Raw genomic sequence first — 27,006 nt, forward strand, 5'->3', positions numbered from 1 at the left:
GCCTAGTGTTCTGAATTACTAGGTAATGGAGTGGTGACTCTTGCAATTTTTGTTTCACAGAGACAAAAAGAGAATAAAAGCTTAGCCAATTTTCTAAAGAAAGGTAAAAAGAAAACAGAACAAACATCTTCCAGGCCTTCGTTTTAAGAAGGTACTGGTGGAACTAGGATAGATTTTTAAAATTCAGTCTGGTTGCTAGACAGTGTTATATCTTCTCTAACTTAAAAAAAAAAAATTCCAGTTTAATTTCCTATAATTGTTATATACAATTGACAATGGGATTTCTGTGACCAGAATACCCTCTACTTATTCGTTTCCATCATATTTTCACAGTAAAAAATAAGGCACATGTACGGTGGATTTAAAACAGATTGTCCCTAAAAACAGGCTGGCTAAGGGGAAAAGGTATAATTATAACTCTTTGGACCAGAATCTCTGGATCACTCTGGGATTCCATTTTGTATATGACATAAGTAGAAATTAGGAGCTTTTGCAATAAACATTAGTTCAATAAATAGTTATTAAGCTCCTACTATGTGTAAGGCATTTTCTAGGGACTATATAAGATACACAGGTAAGAAGAAAAAGGACACTGCCCTCGAGAGGCATAAAGTCTAATAGCAGAGAGATAGATACCTACAAAAGTAATAATTTCATAAGGTAGAAGGCAGTAAATTTCATTTAAAAGTTTCAGATGTACTATTATGAGAATTTAGAAGAATGCATGGACAGCCTGATGTTTGCTAGATCATTTAAAAAAAAACTTTAAAAATCAATACATTTGATAAGAAGTGTATTTTTTCCACCTGTAAGTGGATCAGAGCACTTTTCTTCCTTCTGTAAGTTTACTCAGGTGTATTTCTTTTTGCTTGGCATGAGCAGTGATTATATACACAGAACTATTCATGAGTATGTACAGGGACATTTACCTCCCATTTTCCTAAGATATACCCTGGTTTGGAGATGGGTCAAGAAATGGTCAGATTGAGCTGTGTTCCCTAATAGGTATTCATTCTCTTCGTAGTATTGCATTTCCACAGTAATATGCTTCTATGCTATTTTAAATATATGGAAAAGACAAATAACTGGGGAATCTGTACAGAGCACAAAAGGCTTGCCTATTTTGGCTGCCCCAGAACCACTAATTCTGGTCTATCCCAGATTTTTAAAGGGGAATTAGGATAAATGGGAAAGGCAAGACAATATACGAGACTAATAGGTTGATTTGAGTTGTGTCAGCTTCTATTTTAGAGAGGAATTAAATGGAGAATAAAAAATAGTATAGTATTTACTAGTAGTGGTGCACTGGCAAAACCTTCCTCCTTTCTTTAGTAATGCTTCTGACTTACTAAAATAGATGATATAGGTATAGATGACGTTTATTGCTTTCACATATGTAACACATGTGGGCTTGACATGTCTGTATTAATTTTATACTAAATAACATATACATTTGTTACATGCATAAGAAGTTTACTATAATCTGATTGAAAAATAACCACTTTTCCCCCTTTGGTTTATCATTTAGCTACTGAAAACCTGCAGAGCAATTCAATATAATTTGTCAGAGTAGTAAAGAATTTGTTACGCTGTTTTCATATTCCAATCATCTGTTCATCTGTTTCTCAGAAGAACAAATACAAAATGTTTTTGATTTAACTTAATATATTTTTTTTAAAAGTCCAAATCTCTTGAACTGTTTGTCTTCTGCGCTCAGAAACATTTGTTTGTTAAATATTCAATCACGCCCCAGTGCCAGGAACATCAATAGAGTTTGTCTGATTAACTGTAGCACAGCATATGTACGCCGAAGATGAGAATGATTTCCCCAAGGACCCAGCACTTCCTCTGTTGAACTATGTTTCTTAAAAGGACATGCAGATGGGCACTTGGACAATAATTTTTGGATGTGCAAAACGAATAGCTCTTGCTGAGTTGTAATTTTAAAAAGATAATTTTAATGACTCAGGAGGGCCACCTACTTGGAGATGGGACCCAGGCTCTTTGTATTACAACTTTAATGTTGAGTGAGTCAGGACAGAACTCTGTTTTAGCCTTTGTAAAAAGTGGATGATCATGTTTATTTATATTTCAATTGATTTTTAATTCAGTCCACCAGGAAAAGAATCTACATAACATTCTTAAAAGTTCTGAACAAAACACATCTGCAATATTCCACACACATTTTTGATGGCAGTTTTGAATTTGTAATTGAGATAGAGTCAGCAGGAGTTTTACGTTTGTCCAACGTTTTAGTGATTAAATGTGTGAACTGACAGACCTTTTAGTTGAACAACAGCACTAGCGGACAATAGAGACGATACAGGTATATACTTCGGTTGTCAACTAAAGAGCAAAATTATTTGCACAAATATAGCTAAAGATATTAGTCATAACAGAATGAAAAAATCATTTCTTCTTTGATGATAGCAAGATTGACCATTCAAATGTATCTTAAATGTTTTCACTAACAACCATCCCCAAGGAGTATTTCTAACTTCTACCTCTTGAATTTAATAGGAAACTAGTTAAATAATACCAAATAAAATGAAAGGAAGATGTGACTGTTTCTAACAAGTAACTAATTCGCAGCATGCTTGATATTACAAGGACTTGGGCAAATTACTTTTGTAAACATCTTTACCTGTAGCCAATGATGCCTCACAGACAAATCATAGCAGAAGTTACAGGGACTGTACTGGATGGGTAAACATCATCATGTGAATATTTGGGGAAAATGATGAGACTCCTTTAATTGTTCAAGACAGAAACATATTTTCCTTATAAGTTAGACTTCATGCTCTTTAACTGATAAAACAAAGGTTTCTTGTGAAAACTCCTATCTATAACCAAATATATACTTATCTGCAAATATTGATCTTTAAGCTAAAGTTGTATGACATTATTCTAAGGAGACAAGAGTTTTATAACCTTCTCTTCCTGCCTATAACAATGAAGGGCCAAGTTACAGGAACCAACTTTTTCAGGGAAGAAGAAAGCTTCAAAAGATAACAATAAAGATATGTAGATGTGAACATCCTAAAATAATTACTCACATAAAAATAAATATTAAATTTGCCTGGTAGGTTTAGAGAGTATGTTATGTTGTAATTCATGATATACAGAAATACAAATGCAAGCAATACATTCAAAATAGAATTCTTCCATTTTTTGCAAACAAATTGACTTGTAAAGTTTTTTAAAGGCTACACAGAAATATAACTAGCCTCATGTGGAGTAAATACCATTTCTATTGTATGTATGTAAATGTGTGTGAGAATGTTATTCAGAATTACTAGTCAAGCATGTAGGGGTGAGTGGAAAACAAAAATGAAATGAAATAGTTTAACTACTGAGTGCTAAAAAAAACCCTTGAAAGCAACAATACCAGGAAAGCTGAGAGGAAGGACTAAAATGGTCCTTTTAATCTGTTTGTAAATTTGTTTTATAGGTCTTAACAGAGTTAGACGAAGAGAAGATCTAGAAGCCTCCTAGCTAATTTGAACACTATAAGTAGTCAGTCCACATAATTCATGTCCAAATATGGATAATTTTTTGGCTCAAATGTTCTAGTTTGGACTGTTACGTAAGAAAAACTACCTAGCTTTGCAACTATCTACTTTAGTATCTGATACATAGATAGAGTTTGGAAAAAATGACTATATTTCTAGAATCCACCAGAGGGCAGACAGCAGAAGCAAGAACTACAATCCTGCAGCCTGTGGAACAAAAACCACATTCACAGAAAGATAGACAAGATGAAAAGGCAGAGGGCTATTTATCAGATGAAGGAACAAGATAAAACCCCAGAAAAACAACTAAATGAAGTGGAGATAGGCAACCTTCCAGAAAAAGAATTCAGAATAATGATAGTGAAGATGATCCAGGACCTCGGAAAAAGAATGGAGGCAAAGATTGAGAAGATGCAAGAAATGTTTAACAAAGACCTAGAAGAACTAAAGAACAAACACCTAGAAGAATTAAAGAACAAACAGAGATGAACAATATAATAACTGAAATGAAATGCAATCCCTATCAAATTACCAATGGCATTTTTTACAGAACTAGAACAAAAAATCTTAAAATTTTGTATGGAGACACAAAAGACCCCGAATAGCCAAAGCAGTTTTGAGGGGAAAAAACGGAGCTAGAGGATTCAGGCTCCCGGACTTCAGACTATACTACAAAGCCACAATAATCAAGACAATATGGTACTGGCACAAAAACAGAAATATAGATCAATGGAACAGGATAGAAAGCCCAGAGATAAACCCACGCACCTATGGTCAACTAATCTATGACAAAGGAGGCAAGGATATACAATGGAGAAAAGACAGTCTCTTTAATAAGTGGTGCTGGGAAAACTGGACAGCTACATGTAAAAGAATGAAAATAGAACAGTCCCTAACACCATACACAAAAGTAAACTCAAAATGGATTAGAGACCTAAATGTAAGACCGGACACTATAAAACTCTTAGAGGAAAACTTAGGAAGAACACTCTTTGACATAAATCACAGCAAGATGTTTTTTGATCCACCTCCTAGAATAATGGAAATAAAAACAAATATAAACAAATGGGACCTAATGAAACTTAAAAGTTTTTGCACAGCAAAGGAAACTACAAACAAGACGAAAAGACAACCCTCAGAATAGGAGAAAATATTTGCACATGAATCAACAGACAAAGGATTAATCTCCAAAATATATAAACAGCTCAGGCAGCTCAATATCAAAAAAACAAACAACCCAATGCAAAAATGGGCAGAAGACCTAAATAGACATTTCTCCGAAGATATACAGATAGCCAAGAAGCACATGAAAAGCTGCTCAACATCACTAATTATTAGAGAAATGCAAATCAGAACTACAATGAGGTATCACCTCACACCAGTTAGAATAGGTATCATTAGAAAATCTACAAACAACAAATGCTGGAGAGGGTGTGGAGAAAAGGGAACCCTCTTGAACTGCTGGTGGGAATGTAAATTGATACAGCCACTATGGAGAACAGTATGGAGGTTCCTTAAAAAACTAAAAATAGAATTACCATATGACCCAGCAATCCCACTACTGGGCATATACCCTGAGAAATCCATAATTCAAAAAGGCACATGCACCCCAATGTTCACTGCAGCACTATTTACAATAGCCAGGACATGGAAGCAACCTAAATGCCCATCGACAGATGAACAGATAAAGATGATATGGTACATATATACAATGGAATATTACTCAGCTATAAAGAGGAACGAAATTGGGTCATTTGTAGAGACGTGGATGGATCTAGAGACTGTCATACAGAGTGAAGCAAGTCAGAAAGAGAAAAACAAATATCATATATTAATGCATATATGTGGGACCTAGAAAAATGGTACAGATGAACCAGTTTGCAGGGCAGAAATTGAGACACAGATGCAGAGGACAAACGTATGGACACCAAGGGGGGAAAGTGGTGGTGGTGGTGGTGATGGTGGTGTGATGAATTGGGAGATTGGTATTGACATGTATACACTCATATGTATAAAATGGATAACTAATAAGAACCAGTTGTATAAAGAAATAAATAAAATAAAATTCCAAAAAAAAAAAAAGAGAGTTAAGGTAATGTGCCCAAGCTCAATTCCAGGTTCATCTTGCTCGGCCACACAACCTTGAACAAGCTATTTCACTCTTCTGACCCTTACTCTGTTCATCTATAAAATGGTGTCACAAGTAGTAACTAATTCCCCTGTACGCATATATAATGCTTTGCATAATGGCACCAACTATTATTAAGTGTCCTATTATTATTAAGTCCTAATGGCACTAGCTATTATTAAGTGTCCTACTTTTGTTAGGTCCAAATTCAGCATATTGATTCATAGAGCTCACAATAATTTCTATCAATATTTCTACATTTCTATGTCCAAATTACAACCAACCACACTGACATGACATGGTAATTAGATGGCATTATGCTTCCACAGAAAAATCTTTATTTGGCTGTAGGGCCAAAACCTACAAAAAAAAAAAAAAAAAAAAAAAAGAAAGAAAATGACTATATTTCTAGATAAAAAATTGAATTAGAGAAGTAATAAAATACTAATATAAAGCTAACTATTTCAAATCACCAACCAGGTACATATACCCAAAGCCATGTTGGGAATAATGGCATAAAATACAAAACAGAGATGATAATAGTAACATGCTTTTTTCTTTTTTTCTTTCAGAAGCCGCAATTGTATGAAAGGTACTCTGTTTTAACAGCTTTCCTAGATAATTCATTTTATGTGGTAGTCTTGATTTTATAACTCACCACAAGATATATTTCCATAGCGTGCTTTTCAGATAAGAAGTACAAATTCAAAATTAATTGAGTATCAGGAAAATTAGTATATATGTCTGTCTAGGGAATAAAATGTATAGTAAAGCCAAGACTAAGATGAGACTATGCAAAAAAAAAAAAATCATACTTTTAAGGCTCTCACACTGATGAAGATCTCAAATGTGAACTGATTATTAGGGACTTAAACTACAAAGAATCACTGAAAGCTTATTTTAATTAGTCTTTACTGTCATATGTGTATTTTTTCTCTATCATAATACCATGATTGTGCCTAGTTTTTAGCTTCTGAATACATCTAACTTCCCTCTAAAAATATTCAAATGGTCTAACACCAAATAAAGTCTTTTAACTACAAGTTATAAACTTCAAGCATAATAAGTAATGCAATTATTACTCATTTGTCCACCATTATTTATAGTATGACATTGTTTTCCTTAGATATAATAGTGTTACTCTAACGATATAACAGTCTACAATAATGCAGCTAGGGACTTCCCATGTGCTCCAGTGGGTAAGACTCCAAGCTCCCAATGCAGGGGGCCCGGGTTCGATCCCTGGTCGGGGAACTAGATCCCATATGCATGCTGCAACTAAGAGTTCGCATGGCGCAACTAAAAAAAGATCCCGTACACGGCAGCGAAGATCCTGAGTGCTGCAACTAAGACCTGGTGCAGCCAAAATAAATTAATTAAAAGAAAAGAAAAGAAAAGAAAAGAAAGGCAAGTTTAAAAATAAATAAATAAATAAAATAATGCAACAATAGTAAGAATGCCTAAATCAACTGATTTTTCTTCAAAGACTATATGTAAGTAAACATTTAAGATATGTAATCTGTAGATGGGTGGGATGCGGGGGGTGGGAGGGAGGTCCAAGAGTGAGGGGATATATGTATACATATAGCTGATGCACTTCATTGTACAGCAGAAACTAACACAACATTGTAAAGCAATTATACTCCAAAAAAAAAAAAAAATTAACAAATAAACCCCCCAAAAACAAAAAACTAAGCATCCAGAACATGAAGACAGATTCACTGTATTTTGAGAGCAAAACAAAGGAAGTGTTTTGTAATTTTGACAAATTAAATTAAAACTTATTCTTAAAAAATAAATAAAATAAAATATGTAATCTAATTTCCCTTTGACTTATATAATAAATGGGAGAAATAATCCTACAGAAAAAGAATTTACCAAAAGCTCCCAAAAAACCAATTTGGTAAAAAAGGGATCATTACAAATTCTAGAACTTGTTTAAATATAGCCTAGCACTTTTGTTAGTCATCTGTATTTTAGTCTGTATCTTGTTATTGCCTCTAACAGCAAACCTCAAAGCTTGCATAACCTGGCAAAGCTTCTGCCCCTCGCTCTGGCTGCCACTCTTAGTAGGCTCGGACTAAAGGTGGGCCAGGGCAGGTGTTAGCGATGATATCGTCCCACTACAGACTCAAGCCATATTCTGATGGTCTTGGCACAGGGGTGACCAGAGAGCTATGCCAATCAGAGCTTTGAAAATGCATGATAAATTAATTTTCAATTTCATGTAGTTGGTAACAAGTACATGTCTGCACAATAAATGTTGAAGGGTGTCAGAAGTAGAGCAGCTAGTAGCAAAAGAAAGCACATAAAGTGATAGCAAATCAGAACTAGTATTCTTCATTTTCCCATAAAGCTCTATTGCTTCTTCTCAAGGCTTTTCCTTCATATAGGTGGAGAGGTAAGTTCCTCATGGGGTGTTATTTAAAGGGCTGTTTCGACATAATACTTCCCTCAAAGTTTTCCAGAGAACTATTATTTCCTACCTGCCATGACATTGCCCCCATCACAGTAATTCTTTTGAGTTAGGTAAGCTGTGCACATGGGAAGGGGATGGGCCTACCCCATTAACAAAATGGTATGATTTATCAGATTAGCCAATTAATACTGTATAAGAATTGACAGTTGGGATGGGGGCAATACTAGATACTGAAGACTAATGTTCATTTTATAGTTTTATAGCTTAATTTTATGTAGGGTGAAAGGGATAAAGTTGTTCACAGCACATTTAAAATGTACTGTTTATGCATTTATGCATAAAGGGGTTTGTAGTAGGTTTATGTTTGGTATGACTAACAGTTTCATCACGCTCAGAAGTAAGGAGGTTATAGAAAAGGATTTCACCATGCACTTTGCTACAGAAACTCATCAAAAGTTGCAAAAAACCATAATTACTGCCTAAACAATCTCACCATATTCTCAACTGGCTCTGAAGGTAGGAGCTCTGGACTTAATCTATATCCCACTGTTGAAAGGGGTATTCTTAATCAGATATAGTTGTTAAAAAAAAGTTTTGTAAGCATACAAAAAAAGTTTTTCTGATTATTTCTATAATTTCTACATATAAATGATTTGTATAATTTCACTAAACCATAACTTGACTATAATCTGCTTTTAAGATAATTATTTTTTCTAGAAAATATAAATGCCTATCATTAAAGAACAATGCTAAAGAAATTTCACAAATAAATTCATTTCATATGGGGAAAAAGAGTTATATTAAGTTTTAAACAAATGTTTCAGAACTATATTCAGTTTGATATTTAATTAGTTATTAAAAAACTTTTTATGAATTTACTGATTTATGAGATATAGTTGTATTCCAAATAATTGCAAACAGAAAACCTCCTATAAGGCAAGCCCCAGCACTAATCCATGATTCATTACCTAAACTTTAATTGGCACAACTCTTGAAATTCTGGGACCATATGGAAAATAATGAGTCCTAATAGGTCTAAGGTGAAAAGATGGCAGGGGAGTTAGGAAGCCAGAAAAGTGTCAATTCAGAATGCTTAGCAACTGCAACACAATTTCCCCAGAGATCTAGAACAATGTGTTCTCAATATTTTACTGGACATGCTATCATATAACTAAACTGCATATTATTTCTCACTCTGTGAGGCAAAGATTAAAATGAAAAAAGAAAATCAAACCAAAAACTGGTTTCCATAATTAAAAATGAAAATGGCTGACTGTTAATAAAAAAGGCAGCAATTTAGAGTTACCATAACAACCTGAGGCAACTGTTGACTAACATTGCAATCTGCTGCATTTTTATAAATAGCAGTTGACTTCCCCTCTTTCATTTCAACTAGTTTCAGTGCTTAGCTGGAGACAATAGAACTGTGCTTTAGAACTATTTCACTCATCAAGCAATGTACCTCTTCGGTGCTGTCACCACCATAAAAATCATCCTCCAATTGGGTGTCTCTCCTTGTTACACTGGTATCCTCTTTTAGATCCAAAATAAATGGGCACCCCTCTGGGGACATATTCTGAGTCTTTCCATGAGGTGCTGATCGTGGTCTTGATGAAAAAGTGAAAATATCCTTTGGAACAACCTGGGTTTCCTCTGTCTGTTGGTCATGTTCATTTTTCTTGCTGGCTTCTAGCCACAGGTGTGAGGTGTTGCAGGAGTTTTCATCCAGAAGTAGAGACTGCGTGCTGGAGGCCAAATGCGGGATGTGGTCATCATTTTCAGGAAATATCCACTCATCTGACATTTGCAAAAGATGACAAAAATTAGAGCAGTGTTCCATAAGTGTTATTTCAGGCAGGTAGTTAGGTTAACATTCCTTGTTGCTGAAACAGAGATTTATCAAATAAAGCAAAAGCCAAGGAAGGCAATTTATCCACCATCTTGTAACCTGCTAAACATTTAACCCACAGATAGTGCTTATAGATACAGGCAACTCATTTGTACTTCCTCTCCATCTGAGTTGAAACACTGGTCAGGAAATTTGTAAGTCTGAAATAATTATCACCTGTCTTGCAGCAAGTTCTTTATAGCACAGCCTCATTAATTTGGTATTTCAGAGGGGGAAAATCTTCCAAATTTAAAAGGGTTTGAGTTACTAATTTCTTTTAATTTCAGGGGGACAGAGTACTTAACAAGCTCTTTAAACAAAGTATCTGGGCCTTGTTCAGATTATAAAACATGGAGGAGAGGAAAACCATGAAAAGGCTGACAGTCTTTCCCTCTCCATTCTACTCATCGGTACAGGGCAATTCATAGATTAAACTGACTAGACTTGTCAATAGCAAATCCACAGAAATATTTGTTAATGTGACTGGTGAATTCTGCTGGTGAAAAGGACCTTTATGTTTAATTTTAATTCAATTTTAGGAGAGAATGTTTTGATATGAAAATCTTTTTGCACATTGTTTTCTTTAAAAGTACTATATACTACAACTGAGATACATTTTTATCAAAACTTTAAAAAATTTTAATCTTTATTCAACATTGAAATAGACTTTATAATTCTATGACCTGGAAAAAACAAATCTCTATAATAAACATTATTAAAAGCAGGTTTACTTTCTTCTTTAGAATGACAGCAGGAAAAGTTGAGCATTTTCTCAACTTAGTCTTTTTTTTTTTTTTTTGAAATTTATTTTTTGCTGCATTGTGTCAATGGTGAAAATCTTACAAGAATTTGTGTTCTGCAGAACCACAATGTAGACGTGGTAATTTTACTCCTGACTCTTGAATTATGTTATATTTATCATCACAAGAAGAGTAACCAAGAGCTAAGATTTGCTCACTTGAAACTTTAAAGCTAACACTACAAAAGCAAAAGCAGAAAGCAAACAAAAAGACCTTTAATAAAAATTATATTGGTGGCACAAATAAAATTGTATTCTTCTCAACTGTATTCACCTATTTCTTAACCTAAGACTATGATTATATAACATAACTTGCCTATAAAAAGGGCAATAAATACACATTTATTAGAGAAAATCTATTAGGGACAAGGCTTTCATATTTTCTATAGGTAAATGGTCAATAACAGGTTGAATATATCAATACCCAATCTGACCACATTCACAGAAAATGTGGAGGGTCCTGAGTCAGTGTTAGCTGTGGGCAGGTGAAATGAATAGATTCACTGGGTTGTCCTCTTTTGGACAGCAAACTTTTGCCTGGTGCTAAGCACCTAGTAGGTGCTTTGTAAACACAGTAGGTGCTTTAGTAAACCTTGAATACGATTACAAAAACCAATGTGTTGCATTACGTACAAGGATACGTAAAGAAAATAGGAGGAAAAGATCCTGGGGATCTTCATTATGCAGTTAAACAACTTGTATGACCTAGCACCAAACATATTATTAACTGTCAAAAAGTCAAAGTAAAAGAAGTGTTCTTACACCAAAAGAACTCTAATTATCTCACTACCACATGCTTTTTTGGAATTTGTAGTTTTACCTCAAGTATTTCCATATCAATTGTAATGAATAATTTGGTGTGTTTTCTTAGGAAAATATGTAAATTACTGTGTAATCACAATATTGCAGCAAACAAGATAAATGCAAGAATGATCACCTAAACATCTAATTAGTTTTTCTACACAGTCAGATTTATGCTAGAGACACTAATTGCGCCTAACATTTTAATGAAGGTTTCAACACTGCATAAATAAGACTGACAACCTACAAACAATTTCCATTTATTTTCCTTTTTCCCTAGCTCAAAAACAATTTGCTTTTGTAAAAGTACCACACACCTGCTAGGCAAGATATGTTGATGGGTTCAATGCTCTACACTCCAACCGTCTCCATTATAAAGAGGATTGGAGAAGTGCAACAATAGATAATCTTTGGGGAGGGTGACAATGTTATGTGAAAACCTCAAAGTTTTAAACTTTCATTCTGAACAGGACCGCTTGTGCATTAAAACTTGAAAATAAAAATACTCCTTCATCCATTAAAGTCTGACATAAAATTGGGGTTAAAAAGAGATTGAAAAAAATGATATATTTTAGCAAGTGACTGCATCATGACTTTTCAAAATGACTGGGTTTGAAATATTTAACATATTTATATTTTATTAATCGTTAGCAATTATGGTATAATAAAGATGCTAACCTGCTTGATCAGGAGACTGGGGTGCTGGACAGCTGGGGTTCAATGTCTCTGTTCTCTGTTGGGACACAGTGGTGAGGACAGTTGTTGCTTTATGTTCATTTCTGTTATTTCCTGAAGAATTGCCTTTATTGGAATAAATATTTTCCTCTATATTACTTCTTTTGATATATATATATATATACATTAATTTTTGAAGAATGGTACTGTGGTATACTTTTCTATTTGATTATTGAAAAGCAAGTTAGAGGTGACAATACAGATTATACGCAGTTTTTTTCTTTTTCAGGAGAGTATTTTAAGATGAACTCAGCTGTATTTTTGTAGAGGTTCACCTTAAAATTCCTTGATATTTGCATGGGGACATTTTAAATTTAAGTTTTACAATATGCAATAAAAGGAATTCCAAAACCCATATAATTTTTAAAAGGTTCTATATTTTTTACTTTGGTTCCATATAAAATGGAGTGTGTTTTCTTTAAATTACAATTTTTACTGAACTCAACTCTTTTAAATGAAGCTCTTTCCTTCAGCACCTTAAGAAAAATGGATACAGGCATTATTGCAGAAGTAATTTTTCTATCTACTATTTTATAATAATAACATGAAACCTAGCAAGCAGAATTTTGGCCTACCCAAGAAATCTACATTTTTGAGAAATTATGCTAACATATGTGTACATGATACATTCTGGGCTTGATTCAGGATAGACTAATGCATGTGTATACAAATCTATACATACATGCCTCAAATCTAATATTTTAAGCAATAACTATAATAGCCAACTATATTTATCTAATGCTTTACTGGTTACAAAGAGTTGAAACTTTAACCTACATTACAGTAGATGGCAAGGAGTCCAAAAGGAGAGACAGCAAATGTAAAAAACAATCTAAAAAGGGCCCAATTTAAAAAGAGGAGAGATAAATGAACAATGAAAAATGATGAGTTAAGTTCAATTTTAGTGAAGTCTGCAGGCAGGAACTTCTAACAAATTTGGGCCATTTAAAAAAATCAATAATTTAAGCTTATTCAGCCTTTGAGAGTAGAAGTAGGAAGTCCTTTATTTTTGTGGTACTGTCTATTTAATCCAACAAATCTCTGTTAGGGCTCTAGAGCAATTCTTTTGTAAAAAATCTGATTTCCATAATCCTTGTAGAACAGATATTTATATTTTAAATGAATTGGTTCATAATCCCATGAAATTTATAACCTGCAGAGAGAGATTCCATTGCTCTGAATAATATACAGATATAAGATAGTATTGAATTAGTACCATACCGCTGGGTGTCTCTGTCCTTTCTCTGCTGGTTCTTTTTAACTGTAATCTTCTCCTGTTATTATTCTTATCAGCTGATGGTTCTTGAGGGGGATGTGGATGCATAATATGCAGATTGGCTGGTACATTTTCATATTAAAGAACAAAAAGCCAAAACAGAAAGTACTATATAGTTTGAAATAACTCAGTAAATATAATTACAGCTGTAATGAGAATGTTCATGTATCATTTTGACAAAATGTAAAGCTGTATAAAAAACACAACTTATTCCTTTATAGGAAATAGGTGTTTATTTCTATTCCAATATTAGAATTGTATCAGGCTTTCATTACCAAATGTAAAATAGAGAGCTAGTGGGAAGCAGCCGCATAGCACAGGGAGATCAGCTCGGTGCTTTGTGACCACCTAGAGGGGTGGGATAGGGAGGGTGGGAGGGAGACGCAAGAGGGAGGAGATATGGGGATATATGTATATGTATAGCTGATTCTCTTTGTTATAAAGCAGAAACTAACACACCATTGTAAAGCAATTATACTCTAATAAAGGTGTTAAAGAAAAAACAAACTACTAATACATTTTATTCATGTAATATAACCATATAGAGAGCTACAAGTAATTAATGTTAATCTTGCAACATGCTATATTAAAAAATATTTTAAAATGAAATTGACAGCCAATACAGAAAAATTATTTTTTCCTTTAAAAGATTTAAGTTTGATTCAACAAGAGCTTAGAGGGTAGTTTCCAAAAGAACCCTGCAGAACTGAGATCAATCTTGAAGAATTCTTAAGTGTAATTTAATTCTGTAACAATAATAATAATAATATTCATAGCAGCATTTGATATTTTCTGAACATTTAAATTCTTGGCACAATATGATGTGCTTGACTGACTGTTCTCACTGAATCCTCATACTGACCCTTTGAGGCAGCTGTTATTTCTTACTACTACTAGTGCTAGTAGTAATTGTATCCCCATTTACAGATGAGGAAACTGAGGCTCGTAGGGTTTAAGAAACTTGATCAAGGTCTCACAGACAGTGGTAAAACTGGGACTGAATATCTATGTTATTTATTTCCTTATCTCAGTTTTATACTCCATGGGAGACAGAGTCTCTAACAGTGATCGTTAATTTCTAAATCAAATAAAATGAACACAAATGCCTCCCTTTTTCAATGTTCACAAAAGCCAGACCAGTTAAAGTGGACAAACTGACAGGGAGTGGTAAGCCTTGGGTTCTGGTTTCAATTCTTTCCAGTGATTACAAATTGCAAATCACTTACTCTCTTAGCCCTGAATTCTCAATCTATAAAACGGGATAAAAGTTTTCTTCACCAACAGGGTTGTTTTTGTACCAATGAGAGAAAATAAAGAGCACTTTACCAATGGAAGAGATTAATTAAAAGGTAAAACTAAGAACACTTAAAATGTACATGGGGTCTCCAAGACATAGCAATAATAGGATACTATACTATTTTCTCACTGTTATCAGAAAGTAAAAATACAGGGTACTACAGCAATGTAAAATAACAGAATAAACAGAATGACAGGTTCCAGAAGATAATATATGGTATAAGCATTCTAAACATATTTCAATATCCACCACCATTTTCATTTTTAAATGATAATTCTCTGGACTTAAGATCTAGTCAAGAATATAACTATGGATTTATCTTAACATTTCTCACTATTTTCACTAGCTATCAATCTTTATGCATGATTCTTACCATGATTAGGTACAGTCTGCTTTATGTGGCCAATATTTTCTTTATCTCCTTGTGCCTCAGACTCAGATAACAGCAAGGTTGACATTTCTGCCCTGTTAACACACTTCTCTACTGTAGACTGCTGGCACGATTGGTTATTTTTGGACCCAACAGATCTTACTGTCTATAAGGAAAAGGAATTAATCTATATTTTAAAATATAGGAATTGCATTTATTTCTTGTAGAATCTACATAGAAGAAATAATAGCTGGACAAACAGTGAGGTAAAAAAGAACCAGAGGAAATGAGAAGATTAAAAAGTTGTTGGAGAGGGAAATTATGGTAGAAAATTAGGAAGAAATAGGAGATAAATATAATGTAAGGTAAAACAGAAGACAACCAAATCTCATAGACACATAAATTAAAATGTGCTCATTTGCTACACTCCATCTTTAGTAGGTAGGAGTTGAAATGAAAATTACCGTGTATGTCAGAAATTCAGAGGAAATTAAAAATAAAGATATAACATTTGAGAATCTGTTCATTATAAGGTGTCTGGTGATGATCCAACTCCTTTTTGAAGGAGACAACAAAATGTGCTCACATATATTTGCCTTTAAGTTTTGTGCACATATTTAATGAAAAGAATGCTCAAAAATGTTAATTGCTTTGACATGATGAAAAGAAAACAGTTTTGAGGTCTTTTAAAATCCAGAATTTCTGTTCCAAATTTATTCAAGCCCTCTGCTTTTGGCATGTAGTCTCTCTCCCTCTTTTTTTCCCCTCTGCATTGGGAAAAAACGCTTCCCTTCCCATGCCATCCATGCTTAGATAAGCTGTTCAAACCTTGCTCCTACCTCACTGAACATCCTCATGTTATTTCTTCTGCCAGAGAGTGGAGGTGGTCCAAGAACTTTGGATCCAAAGGCAATATGACAAACATCTTGATTTTTACCGCTCCGCGTGCTACCTGTTCCTCTGTTAATGAACTGATCTGTTAAAGGAAGGGAATAGTAGTCCATTAATGGGCGTAATGACACACACCATGTTGCAATATTTCTGAAAGTACAATCTAGGGGTCATATGATGTGAATCCTCCCCCACTTTAACCCTCCCACGCTCCCAGGGCACTTATAAAAATGCAGATACTGGGGTCCAACATCAGATCTATCAGATCTATAGAATTAGAATCTTGTGGGGGGGGGCAACAGAAATCTATAATCTTAACAAGTGGTTAAGATTAACTCCCAAGTGGTTCTTGTGCTCAGTATCATCTGAGAACCACTACCACAAATGTTTTTCCTCATAGAAAAAGAGAAAAAAAGAAAAGAAAGCTACTGAAAAATACATTGCATTTTCTCTTTAAGGAAATCGTTTAAATAAAACTAACTCAACTGAACAAATATTTCATTGAGCACTCCCAGGCACTTCCTAGAGGTTGCCAGTGATGCAAAATGGATAAGACACATTGCTTGCCCTCAGGGAGTCTGGAGGGAGGTGATAGTACAAGTAAACAGGTAACTACAACATAAGGCAGACCAGTGGGAATGAAGAGTGACTTCTTGAATGGATCTTGAATGACTGATAAGATTTCAAGAATAAGAGATGTAGGGTGCCCAAGGCAGAAGAAAGTGCCTGAATAAAGGTATGGAAGAGTGAAAGGGTAGGGTACGCTTGGGGAATAATGAAATCACCAGTTTAGCTGGAAGGATAGGCTCGGGTCAGAACGAAAAGAGCATTAAAATGCTAAGAGCCTGTTCTAAATTCGGTAGGCAACAGGGAATCACTGAAGGTTTTGGGGAGAAAGAGAGCAAACTGGTATCACCTCCAGGATAAGGAAGGTGTGCTCACCAAACCCTGCTGCCTTTTCCTTCTGGGCACACAGCTAAATTACATTTCCGAGCCTTCCTTGCAGTTATATGGGTCATGTAACTGAGTTCTGGTTAATGGAACGTGAGAAGTGGAATGTGAGACGTGTAAACCATCTCCTGCTCCTAAAACTTCCTGCATAATCCCCATGCTCTCTCTTCCCTCATCTCTTGACAAGATGCAAAAGATCCAGCGGAGGACTTAAAGGCTCCCAGAGGAGCCACTAGATGAAAGAAGCCCGAGTCTCTGAAAGACCATACGGAGGGATGCCCAAGGAACTCCTGACTGGACTAGGACCGTGGAGTTCTGTGTGAGTGCAGGCAGCCTTCTCTGACTAAAACAGCCCGTGAGAGTGCCGGCTCTTAACTCAGAACACGGCCCACAGCCTAGAAAACCTTCTGCCATGTCCTGCTTGCAAGACAGGACCAACTTGAATACTACAATGTTGGCCCTGAGTAAGTCCAAATTTGTCCTACAGTTCTGGACATATATGAGCTACTGGCAACTTCTTGTCTGATCTATTCTCCTGAAAAAAATTCCTATGGTTAGCTAGTTGGTCTCATTAGCTTCTGCTAGAGAGCTATAATTTTATAAGTGGTGGAATTAAAAACCATTCCTATGTAACAGCCATGAGAAAAGGCACAAAAGTTTGTGAAAACATATCATGCTTAGGAAGCCCCCAACATTTAGATCTGAGTGGAAGTAATGTGAGTGGGTATATAGGTGTTCTGGGGGGTCTGTTTCTGTGTTTGTAATAGATGAAGCTGAAGACATGGGCAAGGGCTACACTGCTCAGTTGATCTAAAAGAATTTTTGCTGGACAGAGGATCTAAGGTGGCTGGCAAAGTGGTGGGGAGAAATACCATTCCAGTTTTCTTCAAATTCCTGAAGCCCTATTAGGTAGTGATTCCATTTGTCCAAATGGCAGAATCAGAACTAATGAGTAGAATTTACTTCAGAAAGCTTTTATTCTAATTCTGTGAAAAATCACAAAAGACCCCAAATAGCCAAACCAATCTTGAGAAAGAAAAACTGAGCTGGAGGAATCAGGCTCCCCGACTTCAGGCTATACTACAAAGCTACAAGTATGTATGGTACTGGCACAAAGACAGTATGGTACTGGCACAAAAACAGAAGTATAGATCAATGGAACAGGATAGAAAGCCCAGAGATAAACCCACCTCTGGTCACCTAACCTATGACAAAGGAGGCAAGATTATACAATGGAGAAAAGACAGTCTCTTCAATAAGTGGTGCTGGGAAAACTGGACAGCTACATGTAAAAGAATGAAATTAGAACACTCCCTAACACCATACACAAAAACAAACTCAGAATGGATTAAAGACCTAAATGTAAGGCAGGATGCTATAAAACTCTTAGAGGAAAACAGAGGCAGAACATACTTTGACATAAACCGTAGCAAGATCTTTTTTGACCCACCTCCTAGAGTAATGAAAATAAAAACAAAAATAAACAAATGGGACCTAATGAAGCTTAAAAGCTTTGGCACAGCAAAGGAAACCATAAACAAGATGAAAAGACAACCCTCAGAATGAAAGAAAATATTTGCAAGCAAAGCAACTGACAAGGGATTAATCTCCAAAATATACAAACAGCTCCTGCAGCTCAATATCAAAAAAACAAACAACCCAATCCAAAAATGGGCACAAGACGTAAATGACATTTCTCCAAAGAAGACATACAGATGGCCAAGAAGCACATGAAAAGCTGCTCAACATCACTAATTATTAGAGAAATGCAAATCAAAACTACAATGAGGTATCACCTCATACCGGTCAGAATGGCCATCATCAAAAAATCTACAAGCAATAAATGCTGGAGAGGGTGTGGAGAAAAAAAGGGAACCCTCCTGCACTGTTGGTGGGAATGTAAATTGTTACAGCCACTATGGAGAACAGTATGGAGGTTCCTTAAAAAACTAAAAGTAGAACTACCATATGACATAGCAATCCCACTCCTGGGCATATACCCAAAGATAACCATAATTCAAAAAGATACATGAACCCCAATGTTAACTGCAGCACTATTTACAATAGCCAGGACATGGAAGCAACCTAAATGTCCATCAACAGAGGAATGGATAAAGAAGATGTGGTACATATATACAGTGGAACATTACTCAGCCATAAAAAGGAATGAAATTGTGCCATTTGCGAAGACGTGGATAGACCCAGAGATTGTCATACAGAGTGAAGTAAGTCAGAAAGAGAAAAACAAATATTATATAATATTGCTTATATGTAGAATCTAGAAAAATGGTACAGATGAACTTATCTGCAAAGCAGAAAGAGAAACACAGATGTAGAGAACAAACGTATGGATACCAAGAGGGGAAGGAGGGGTGTGGGATGAATTGGTAGATTGGGATTGACATATATACATTACTATGTATAAAATAGATAACTAGTGAGAACCTACTGTACAGTACAGGGAACTCTACTCAGTGCTCTGTGGTGACCTAAATGGGAAGGAAATCCAAAAAAGAGGGAATCTATGTATATGTATAGCTGATTCACTTTGCTGTACAGCAGAAACTAACACAACGTTGTAAAGCAACTATACTCCAATAAAAATTAATTTAAAAAAAGCTTTTAGTCTAACATAAGGAACATCTTTCTTTAATTAAAGCATGTCTGGTTGTTGTGGTGGTGACTTTTCTGTCATTTTGAAGATGTTCAACCAGAAGTCTGGAAAGCTATTCTGGATATTATAAGGCAGATTCACATATTAGATGACTCTCTAATTTCTATTTCTAGCCTAGTCCTCTCTTCTGAGAGCCTCTCGTATACAGTGGCCTTCTTGACCAGCTCCTCCTCAATGTCTCGAAGACACCTCCAACTGAAAACCTGGTCTAATGAATGGCACCATCAACCATTCCGGTTGAAAAGTCAGACTCTAGATGTCATCCTTGACACCTCCCTCCATCCTCTCCATATCCAATCCAGATCCACTTGTCTCCACCTCCTCCACCAGCACCATAATTTAAGCGACCATCATCCCTCTTCTGGATGATCACAAAGCCTCTCAAGTGATCCCCCATGTTCCACTGTGGCTCCCTGTCCCATGCTCTCTCCAAAATGAAGCCAGAACGGTCTTATATAAACATACGTCTGATTGAATCATTCCTTTTCCTCACTTAAAACTTTTCAATGGCTTCCCTGCTGCCCTTAAGATTAAGAAGAAAGCCCTTAACATTACCTACAAAAACTTGCATGTTCTGGCTTCAGTTCAACCTTAACACCCTCTATTTTCTGCTCTGGTCTCCTCAGTTCTTCCTCTCTATCAGAGTATTTGTACATGCTGTTCCCCGTGTAGGATCTTCCTTCCCCTCTTGGCCTTTATGTTTCAGCTCATGTATTACTTCCTCAGACTAGTCTTCCCAGACCTCTCTGATTACAGTACCCAGTTTAGGTAGTCCCATAAGCTCTCCCTCACAGAACTTGTCAGAATTGCACTTTCATATATGTTTATGGGATTCTCTAATAATGTATACCTCAGTAGATATAAACTCAGTGGTCTACTTTGTCACCCCTGAATTGCTAGCCTAGTGCTTGACACAGAGCAATAGATCCTTTGCTGAGCAAACTGAATGAATCATAAAGTATAATGGGTCAGAAGGGAAGTTGGATTAAATGACTACATATTTCTAACTACTATTAAAACTTATTTTTAAGAAAAATCCACCTGAGACATTTATGTGTGAATTGAGGAGACAGACTGGACTGGACAACTGCCAGGATGTGGAGGATGAGAGAGAAGGGTCAACAATGACCAAGACATTGATATTTACATGAACTGTGTGGCTTTCAACAGCAGCAGTGCTATGGCACCACAATCAGATGCCTACTCAGCTTACATGTGAAATTTCCTAATGTTAGCAAATAGACTTGGCTATGTGTGCATCTGCATCTTTTTCAGTCATTTATAAATATCCATTTGGAGTCAACAAAACATTGTTAGTCTCTCAGGATCAGCAATAGAAAGAAATGACACTCAAATTCCAGGCCAATTGGAAAAATCTATTACAGACTCATCATTTGTACCTTCTGTGACCAAATAAAACAAATTCTAGATTACTGATTTTGTTCTCAAATGTGGATTTTCCCAGAAAGAAATAGCCACTGAGAGTCCTGAAGGTATGTATGGGACATGGCATAGGCCTACATGGGAATTTTCAGTACCAGAATAGAAGACTTTTTCTTCTTCTTTTTTTTTTTTGTTTAAACTTCCAGTCACAGGAATCATTTGGCTTGTGGGCATATCTTTCTGTTAAAACATTGTACTAGGTCAGTTTCCTTGATGTTTTTTCATATTCTTCATCTATATACAGGTTGCCCCCAAACAATTTAAGTTTCTTTGAGTAGAAAGACCATTTTTTTGGTACTGCACGTATACTCATCTGCTGAGCCCAGCATAGCATATGGTAGACAATGGATAAATCTCACCAAAATTGTGGACAGTATCAAAGATTAAAAGGAAGACTTTTGGGGGAGTATTTAAAAAAATCATACTGACACAATTCCAGCTATAATTTCAACAAAATGAATATATTAAATTGTTCATAGCTATTTAAACAATGAAAATTCCTAAATACCTTGAACTTCTTAGAGGAATTTCTTGCTTAGCAGTCAAGAGTCATTGACTTATCTCTTGGATAGTCAATGGCTATTAAAGCTACAACTAAACCTGATATGATATAATTCCTTGAATCACAGAAAATAAGATGTTATTCTGTATTTTATAAGAGGATCTACTATAGGATTTCTTTAAAGAGCAATCTACCACTGTGTGTTTAAATTGAAATCTATTTTTTAAATTTTACAAATTTTAGTATACCTTTTTTTCACCAAGCAAAGTGTACAATAATCCACTATTTAGTATCTCTTTAATTAGCAGGCTTTTAAAACTTATTAGTACAATTAACACATACACATTCTTAAAGTCTGTTTCACTTTAATAATTCTGTTTATAATCATATTAATTGTCATAATTATGCCTATAAACATGTATCATGCTATGTATCCACGATAATAGGGTCCTAATTAAAACCTACAAGGAAAAGTAACTTAGACCTTTGGTTTCTAAAATAAAAAGTAGAAGGGATGAAGTTTCTATAATGAGAAAAATCTTAATGAAAGAAAACTACAAGCAGAAATGCATGCCTTTTGAATTCTAAAAGGAGTTCTTTTAAGACCTGATATCAATATATATAATATAAGGTTAAAAATCAAGATTAGATTAAAGTCATGCTCTAGGCGTTTCATTTTCTTGAGTTTGTGGAAAATGAACTTGGTGTAGGTCAGAGATGTTACCATTAATTATTTTGCTATTTTACTGAGGGGTATAGCCTTTGTAGTTAGATTATAAAACCTGAGGGTCTGCTCTCTAATTGTCTTTTAGAATAATAAACATTCATTTTTGTCTCAAGATACAATGTTCTAACTATTATAGTCATTTAAGTTTGCAAGGTTTTCAAAGTTTAACCAGAAAAACCTGCTGAATTTTCAACTCTAATCATTCAGGGGTCATGCTCAAGACTTACATCTATTATCTAATGATCGAATTAGAATTAAACCTGCTACCAGAATCCAGATTTTGAATTGGATTAATTTTTATTTTATTATATGTGCATTGTTATAAGGAATGTCAAAAACACAAAGACTGATCTAGTAGAGCAATATTATTTTAGACAAGGTATTTAAACTTTCTAAGCTTCACTTTCTTCATCCATAAGATTGAGATAATAATAGTACTTAAGTCAAGGCATTTTTGTTAGATTATATGAAACAATGCATGTAACATGCTAAATACTGTGCTTAGTAGGGAGTAAATGCTTAGTAAATATGCTATTAATACCTTCCATCTTGAATAGCATTTAACAGTTTATGAAGTCCATTCACAATCATTTATCCCTTCATTCACCCATTCTTTCATTAGTGATTGGGCACCTAGTCTGGGCAACCACTGCTCTAAGTACTGAATAAGATAGGGAATAAGGTGGACACATCACCTCCTCCAAGGCACTCTGGGTCTCACAGGGAAGACAGATATTACAGCAAGTAAGTCATAAATAACTAAATGATTACAATTGTGGTAAGAGCTATGAAGGGAAGGTTCAAAGTGTGTTTAACAGGGGGCTGGTATCTAGTCTTTAGGGTGAGGGAAATGACATTCAATCTGAGATCTAAAGGATGACGGATATGATGATACGTACATGATCTCTATGAAATTTCCAGTCACTTTGTGTGATATTATTCCACCTCTACAGATGAAGAAACTGAGGCTCATGATGTTTAGAGATCTGTCCACTTAGAGTAGGGTCTCAGAATCCAAATGCCCAAGGCCTCTTTGCGCCTGCCTTCTTTTCACCACACATGATACTGCCTTTGGTGGTCCAGGAGGGCACTGCAGGGGATTCTTTCCTTGTCCACTATTTATTCTCTGTGCAGTTTTGTAAAGCTATCTAATTAAAAACTTTTGTTTTGCTATGTGAAAAGTGGGTCTAATAGTGATTATTTGGATAAGTACGAGAACTTTATGAATATGATAATTAATGTATTTGATGAAGACTAATGGGGTTCATGAGGAATCAAGAATGGAATATAATGCTGTAATAATCTTTTCCAGAGGGAAGAAAGTGGTGGTGGAAGCAGGGGAGGGACAAAATGAAGTGGCTTGAATGCCAGGCAGGTAACATATAAGTGACAAGCAGGCACATGTAGAACGTGGGGCAAACTGCGGCTAATTTGAGAGTGCACATCCTATGCAAAGTACTTTAATTACAAACTTTTTTTTTTTTTTAAGAAAAATGTCATTCAGGTCTTCTGCCCATTTTTTAATTGTGGCATTTCTTTAACCAACAATCCTAAGACAAGGATTACCAAAAATCTGAGTTTAGAAAGAAGAAATTAGAGTGTCTTGTTTTTTCCTGAAGTCAGAATCTCTCTCTCTTTTTTTTTTAAGGTTCTACTTTACAGTAGATTTTGCTGCTTGATTTGAAATTTGCTTTCATAACATACAACCCAAAGAAGAAATTCTAACAAAGATCTCACCAATGCCAACTATGGTTAGATTACTATTTCATGGTTTTGCTAGATCCTTTATCTGTTTGCGATTGAGTTAGGAGATATGGGTGTCAGTCTCTCTTCATTTAAAAAGTAAAAATCCAGTAAGACTGCTGCTGTGGAAAGGAGGGCACTTGGGAGAACTACCTCCTAATTTTTAAGCAAATTACTAGTTGTTTTTTTTTTTTTAAGTAACTTAATCCAAATGACATTTATTGAATACTCCTAACAACAGTAAAATTTACATTCTTACCAAGAGCATATGGCACATTTACTGAGATAGACTCTATTCAGGACAAGTCTCAACAAATTTAAAACAATTCACTTCATATAAATTATTTTCTCAAGTCACACTGGAATTAAATTATAAATCAATAACAGAAAGATCTCAAATGTTTGGGAACTAAGTAACACACTTAACTCCTAAGTAACCCATGGATCAAAGAAAAAATGAAAAATGAAATTAGAAGATATTTAGAACAGAATGAAATAAAAATACAATACCAAAATTTGTGGGATGTTGCTAAAGCAGCACTTATGGGGAGATTTCTAGCACTAAATGGCTATATTAGAGAAAGAAAAGTTTGAAATCATTGACCTTGATTCCCACCTTAAGGATAGAAAGAGGAGAGCAAATGAAACCCAAAACAACTGAAGAAAGGAATAATAAAGATCAAAGTGAAAATAAATGAAACAATATAGAAAAACAGTAGAAAGAATCAATGAAACCAAAAGCTTGTTCTTTGGGAAGATCAGTAAGAATGATAAACCTCTAGTTAGACTGACCAGGGAAAATAGAGCAAAGATACATATTTCTAACATCAGGAATAGTAGTGGTATCACTATAGATTCTCCAGATAATAAGGCAACATTATGAACAACTTTATACCAATACATCCAACTACTTAGATGAACTGGACAAATTCCCTGTAGGACACAAATTACCAAAGCCTACTCAAAGAGAAATAGTTAACCTGAAAAACTCTTTATCTATTAAAGAAATTGAATTTACAGGTTATAAAAACTTTCTCATGCTGATAAATTCCACAAAACATTTAAGAAAGATATAATACCAATTTAACACAAATTCTTTCAAAAAGTTTTAAGGAGTGGGGGAAAGGGGGAGGAAATATTTCCCAATTCATTCTATGAGGCCAGCTTCACCCTAATACCAAAAGCAGACAAAGGCATTATAAAAAAAGAGAACTATAGTCCAGTAATCCCTTACGAACACAAGTTGAATCAAACAATAGAGTAAAAGGATATTTGTGTCAGGACCAAGCAGGGTTTTCCCCAGAAATGCAAGGTTGGTTTAACATTAAAAAATCAATCAATGTGATTCACTGTATTAACAGACTAAAAAAGAAAAAAAAAACATGATGATCTCATAAATACAGAACATGCATTTGACAAAATCCAACATCCATTCCTGACAAAAACTGTCAGCAAACTAGTGATGAAAGGGACTTGCTCACCATGATTAAGGACATCTATAAAATCTCAATAGCTAACATCATACTTAATCATTAAAGATTGAATACCTTTCCAGTAAGATCAGGAATAAGACAGGGCTATCCTTTCTTGCCACTTCTATTAAACTTTGTACTGGAGGTCTTAGCCAGTGCAATCAGGCAAGGAAAAGAAATGAGACATTCAGATTGGTAATGTAAAACTGTCTTTGTTCACACACAACATAATCATCTATGTAGGAAGTCTACTGGAATCCACAAAAAGCTACTAGTAGTAATAAATAAGTTTTGCAAAGTTGCAGAATACTAGATCAATTTACAAAATTTCAATGTATTTTACACACTAGCAACAAACAATTGGAAATAGAAATTTTAAAACTTACCACTTATCAGTAGTATCAAAAGATATAAAATACTTAGGGATAAATCTGAGGAAAGTTATAAAAGAACTGTACCCTGAAACTATAAAATATCGCTGAAAGAAATTAAAGAAAACCTAAAAAAAAGAAGTTGGAAGAATCAATATTGTTCAGATGTCAATTCTCCCCAAATTGTGATCTATAAATGCAGCACAACCCCAATCAAATTCCCAACAGGTCTTTTTGGCAGAAATTCATATGTTGATTCTAATATTTATACTAAAATGCACAGAGTCCATAATAGCTAAAATAATTTTTGAAAAAGAAGGACAAAACTGGAAGGCTCATGCTAGCTGAATGCAAGACTTATAAACATATAGTAATAAAAATCATGGTATTGGCATAAAAGCAAATAGATAAATGAGACAGAATAAAGAGAATAAAGAGTCTGAATAAAAAGACCAGAAATATAACCACAAGTATACTGACAACTGATTTTTGACAAAGGTGCAAAGGAAATGATGTGGAGAAAAGGACACTTTTTAGCAAAGGCTAGAACAACTAGATATCTAAATTAAAAAAAAAAAAAAAGGCCCCAAAACCAAAAATGTGGATTTATATCTTATACTATATATAAAAATTAATTCAGTGGATCATAGACCTAAATGTAAAACCTAAAACTGTAATTTTTTTTTTTACATGGAGGCATAACACAAAATCTTCATAACCTTGGATTAGGCAAAAATTTCTTAAATATGTCACCAAAAGCACAATCCACAGAAGCAAATTTGATGAACTGGACTTGATCAAGTTAAAAATTTCTCTTCAAAAGATATTGTTATGAGAATAAAATGTAAGCAACAGACTGGAAAAACATATTCACAATTCATATATCTGAAAAAGGACCTATATCCAGAATATAGAATGAACTCTCAAAACTCAATAATATGAAAATAAGGAATCCAGTTTAAAAATGGACAAGAGAGTTGAACAGATGCTTCATCAAAGAAGATTCA

The 27,006-nt window shown here is 34.7% G+C and overlaps 1 protein-coding gene across 7 annotated transcripts in view; it reads right to left on the reverse strand.

Moving 5' to 3' along the window:
* The window catches only part of CFAP20DC (CFAP20 domain containing), a 282,945-nt gene that overhangs the window by 102,074 nt on the left and 153,865 nt on the right, over positions 1 to 27,006 (reverse strand). For 4 of the 7 annotated variants that reach the window (XM_036870092.1, XM_036870091.1, XM_036870094.1 and 1 more), the window contains exons 8-12: positions 16,065 to 16,201; positions 15,229 to 15,391; positions 13,504 to 13,620; positions 12,226 to 12,348; positions 9,522 to 9,856 (exon numbers count right to left, since the gene is read on the reverse strand). In XM_036870092.1, the coding sequence (XP_036725987.1) occupies positions 9,522 to 9,856; positions 12,226 to 12,348; positions 13,504 to 13,620; positions 15,229 to 15,391; positions 16,065 to 16,201 (875 nt within the window). Of the gene's footprint in view, positions 1 to 9,521; positions 9,857 to 12,225; positions 12,349 to 13,503; positions 13,621 to 15,228; positions 15,392 to 16,064; positions 16,202 to 27,006 lie in introns of those variants that run through there. The other 3 variants (XM_036870096.1, XM_036870098.1, XM_036870097.1) reach the window with 3 other exon arrangements.

This window comes from Balaenoptera musculus, chromosome 11, assembly GCF_009873245.2.
Source record: "Balaenoptera musculus isolate JJ_BM4_2016_0621 chromosome 11, mBalMus1.pri.v3, whole genome shotgun sequence".
Classification (NCBI taxonomy): Eukaryota; Metazoa; Chordata; class Mammalia; order Artiodactyla; family Balaenopteridae; genus Balaenoptera; species Balaenoptera musculus.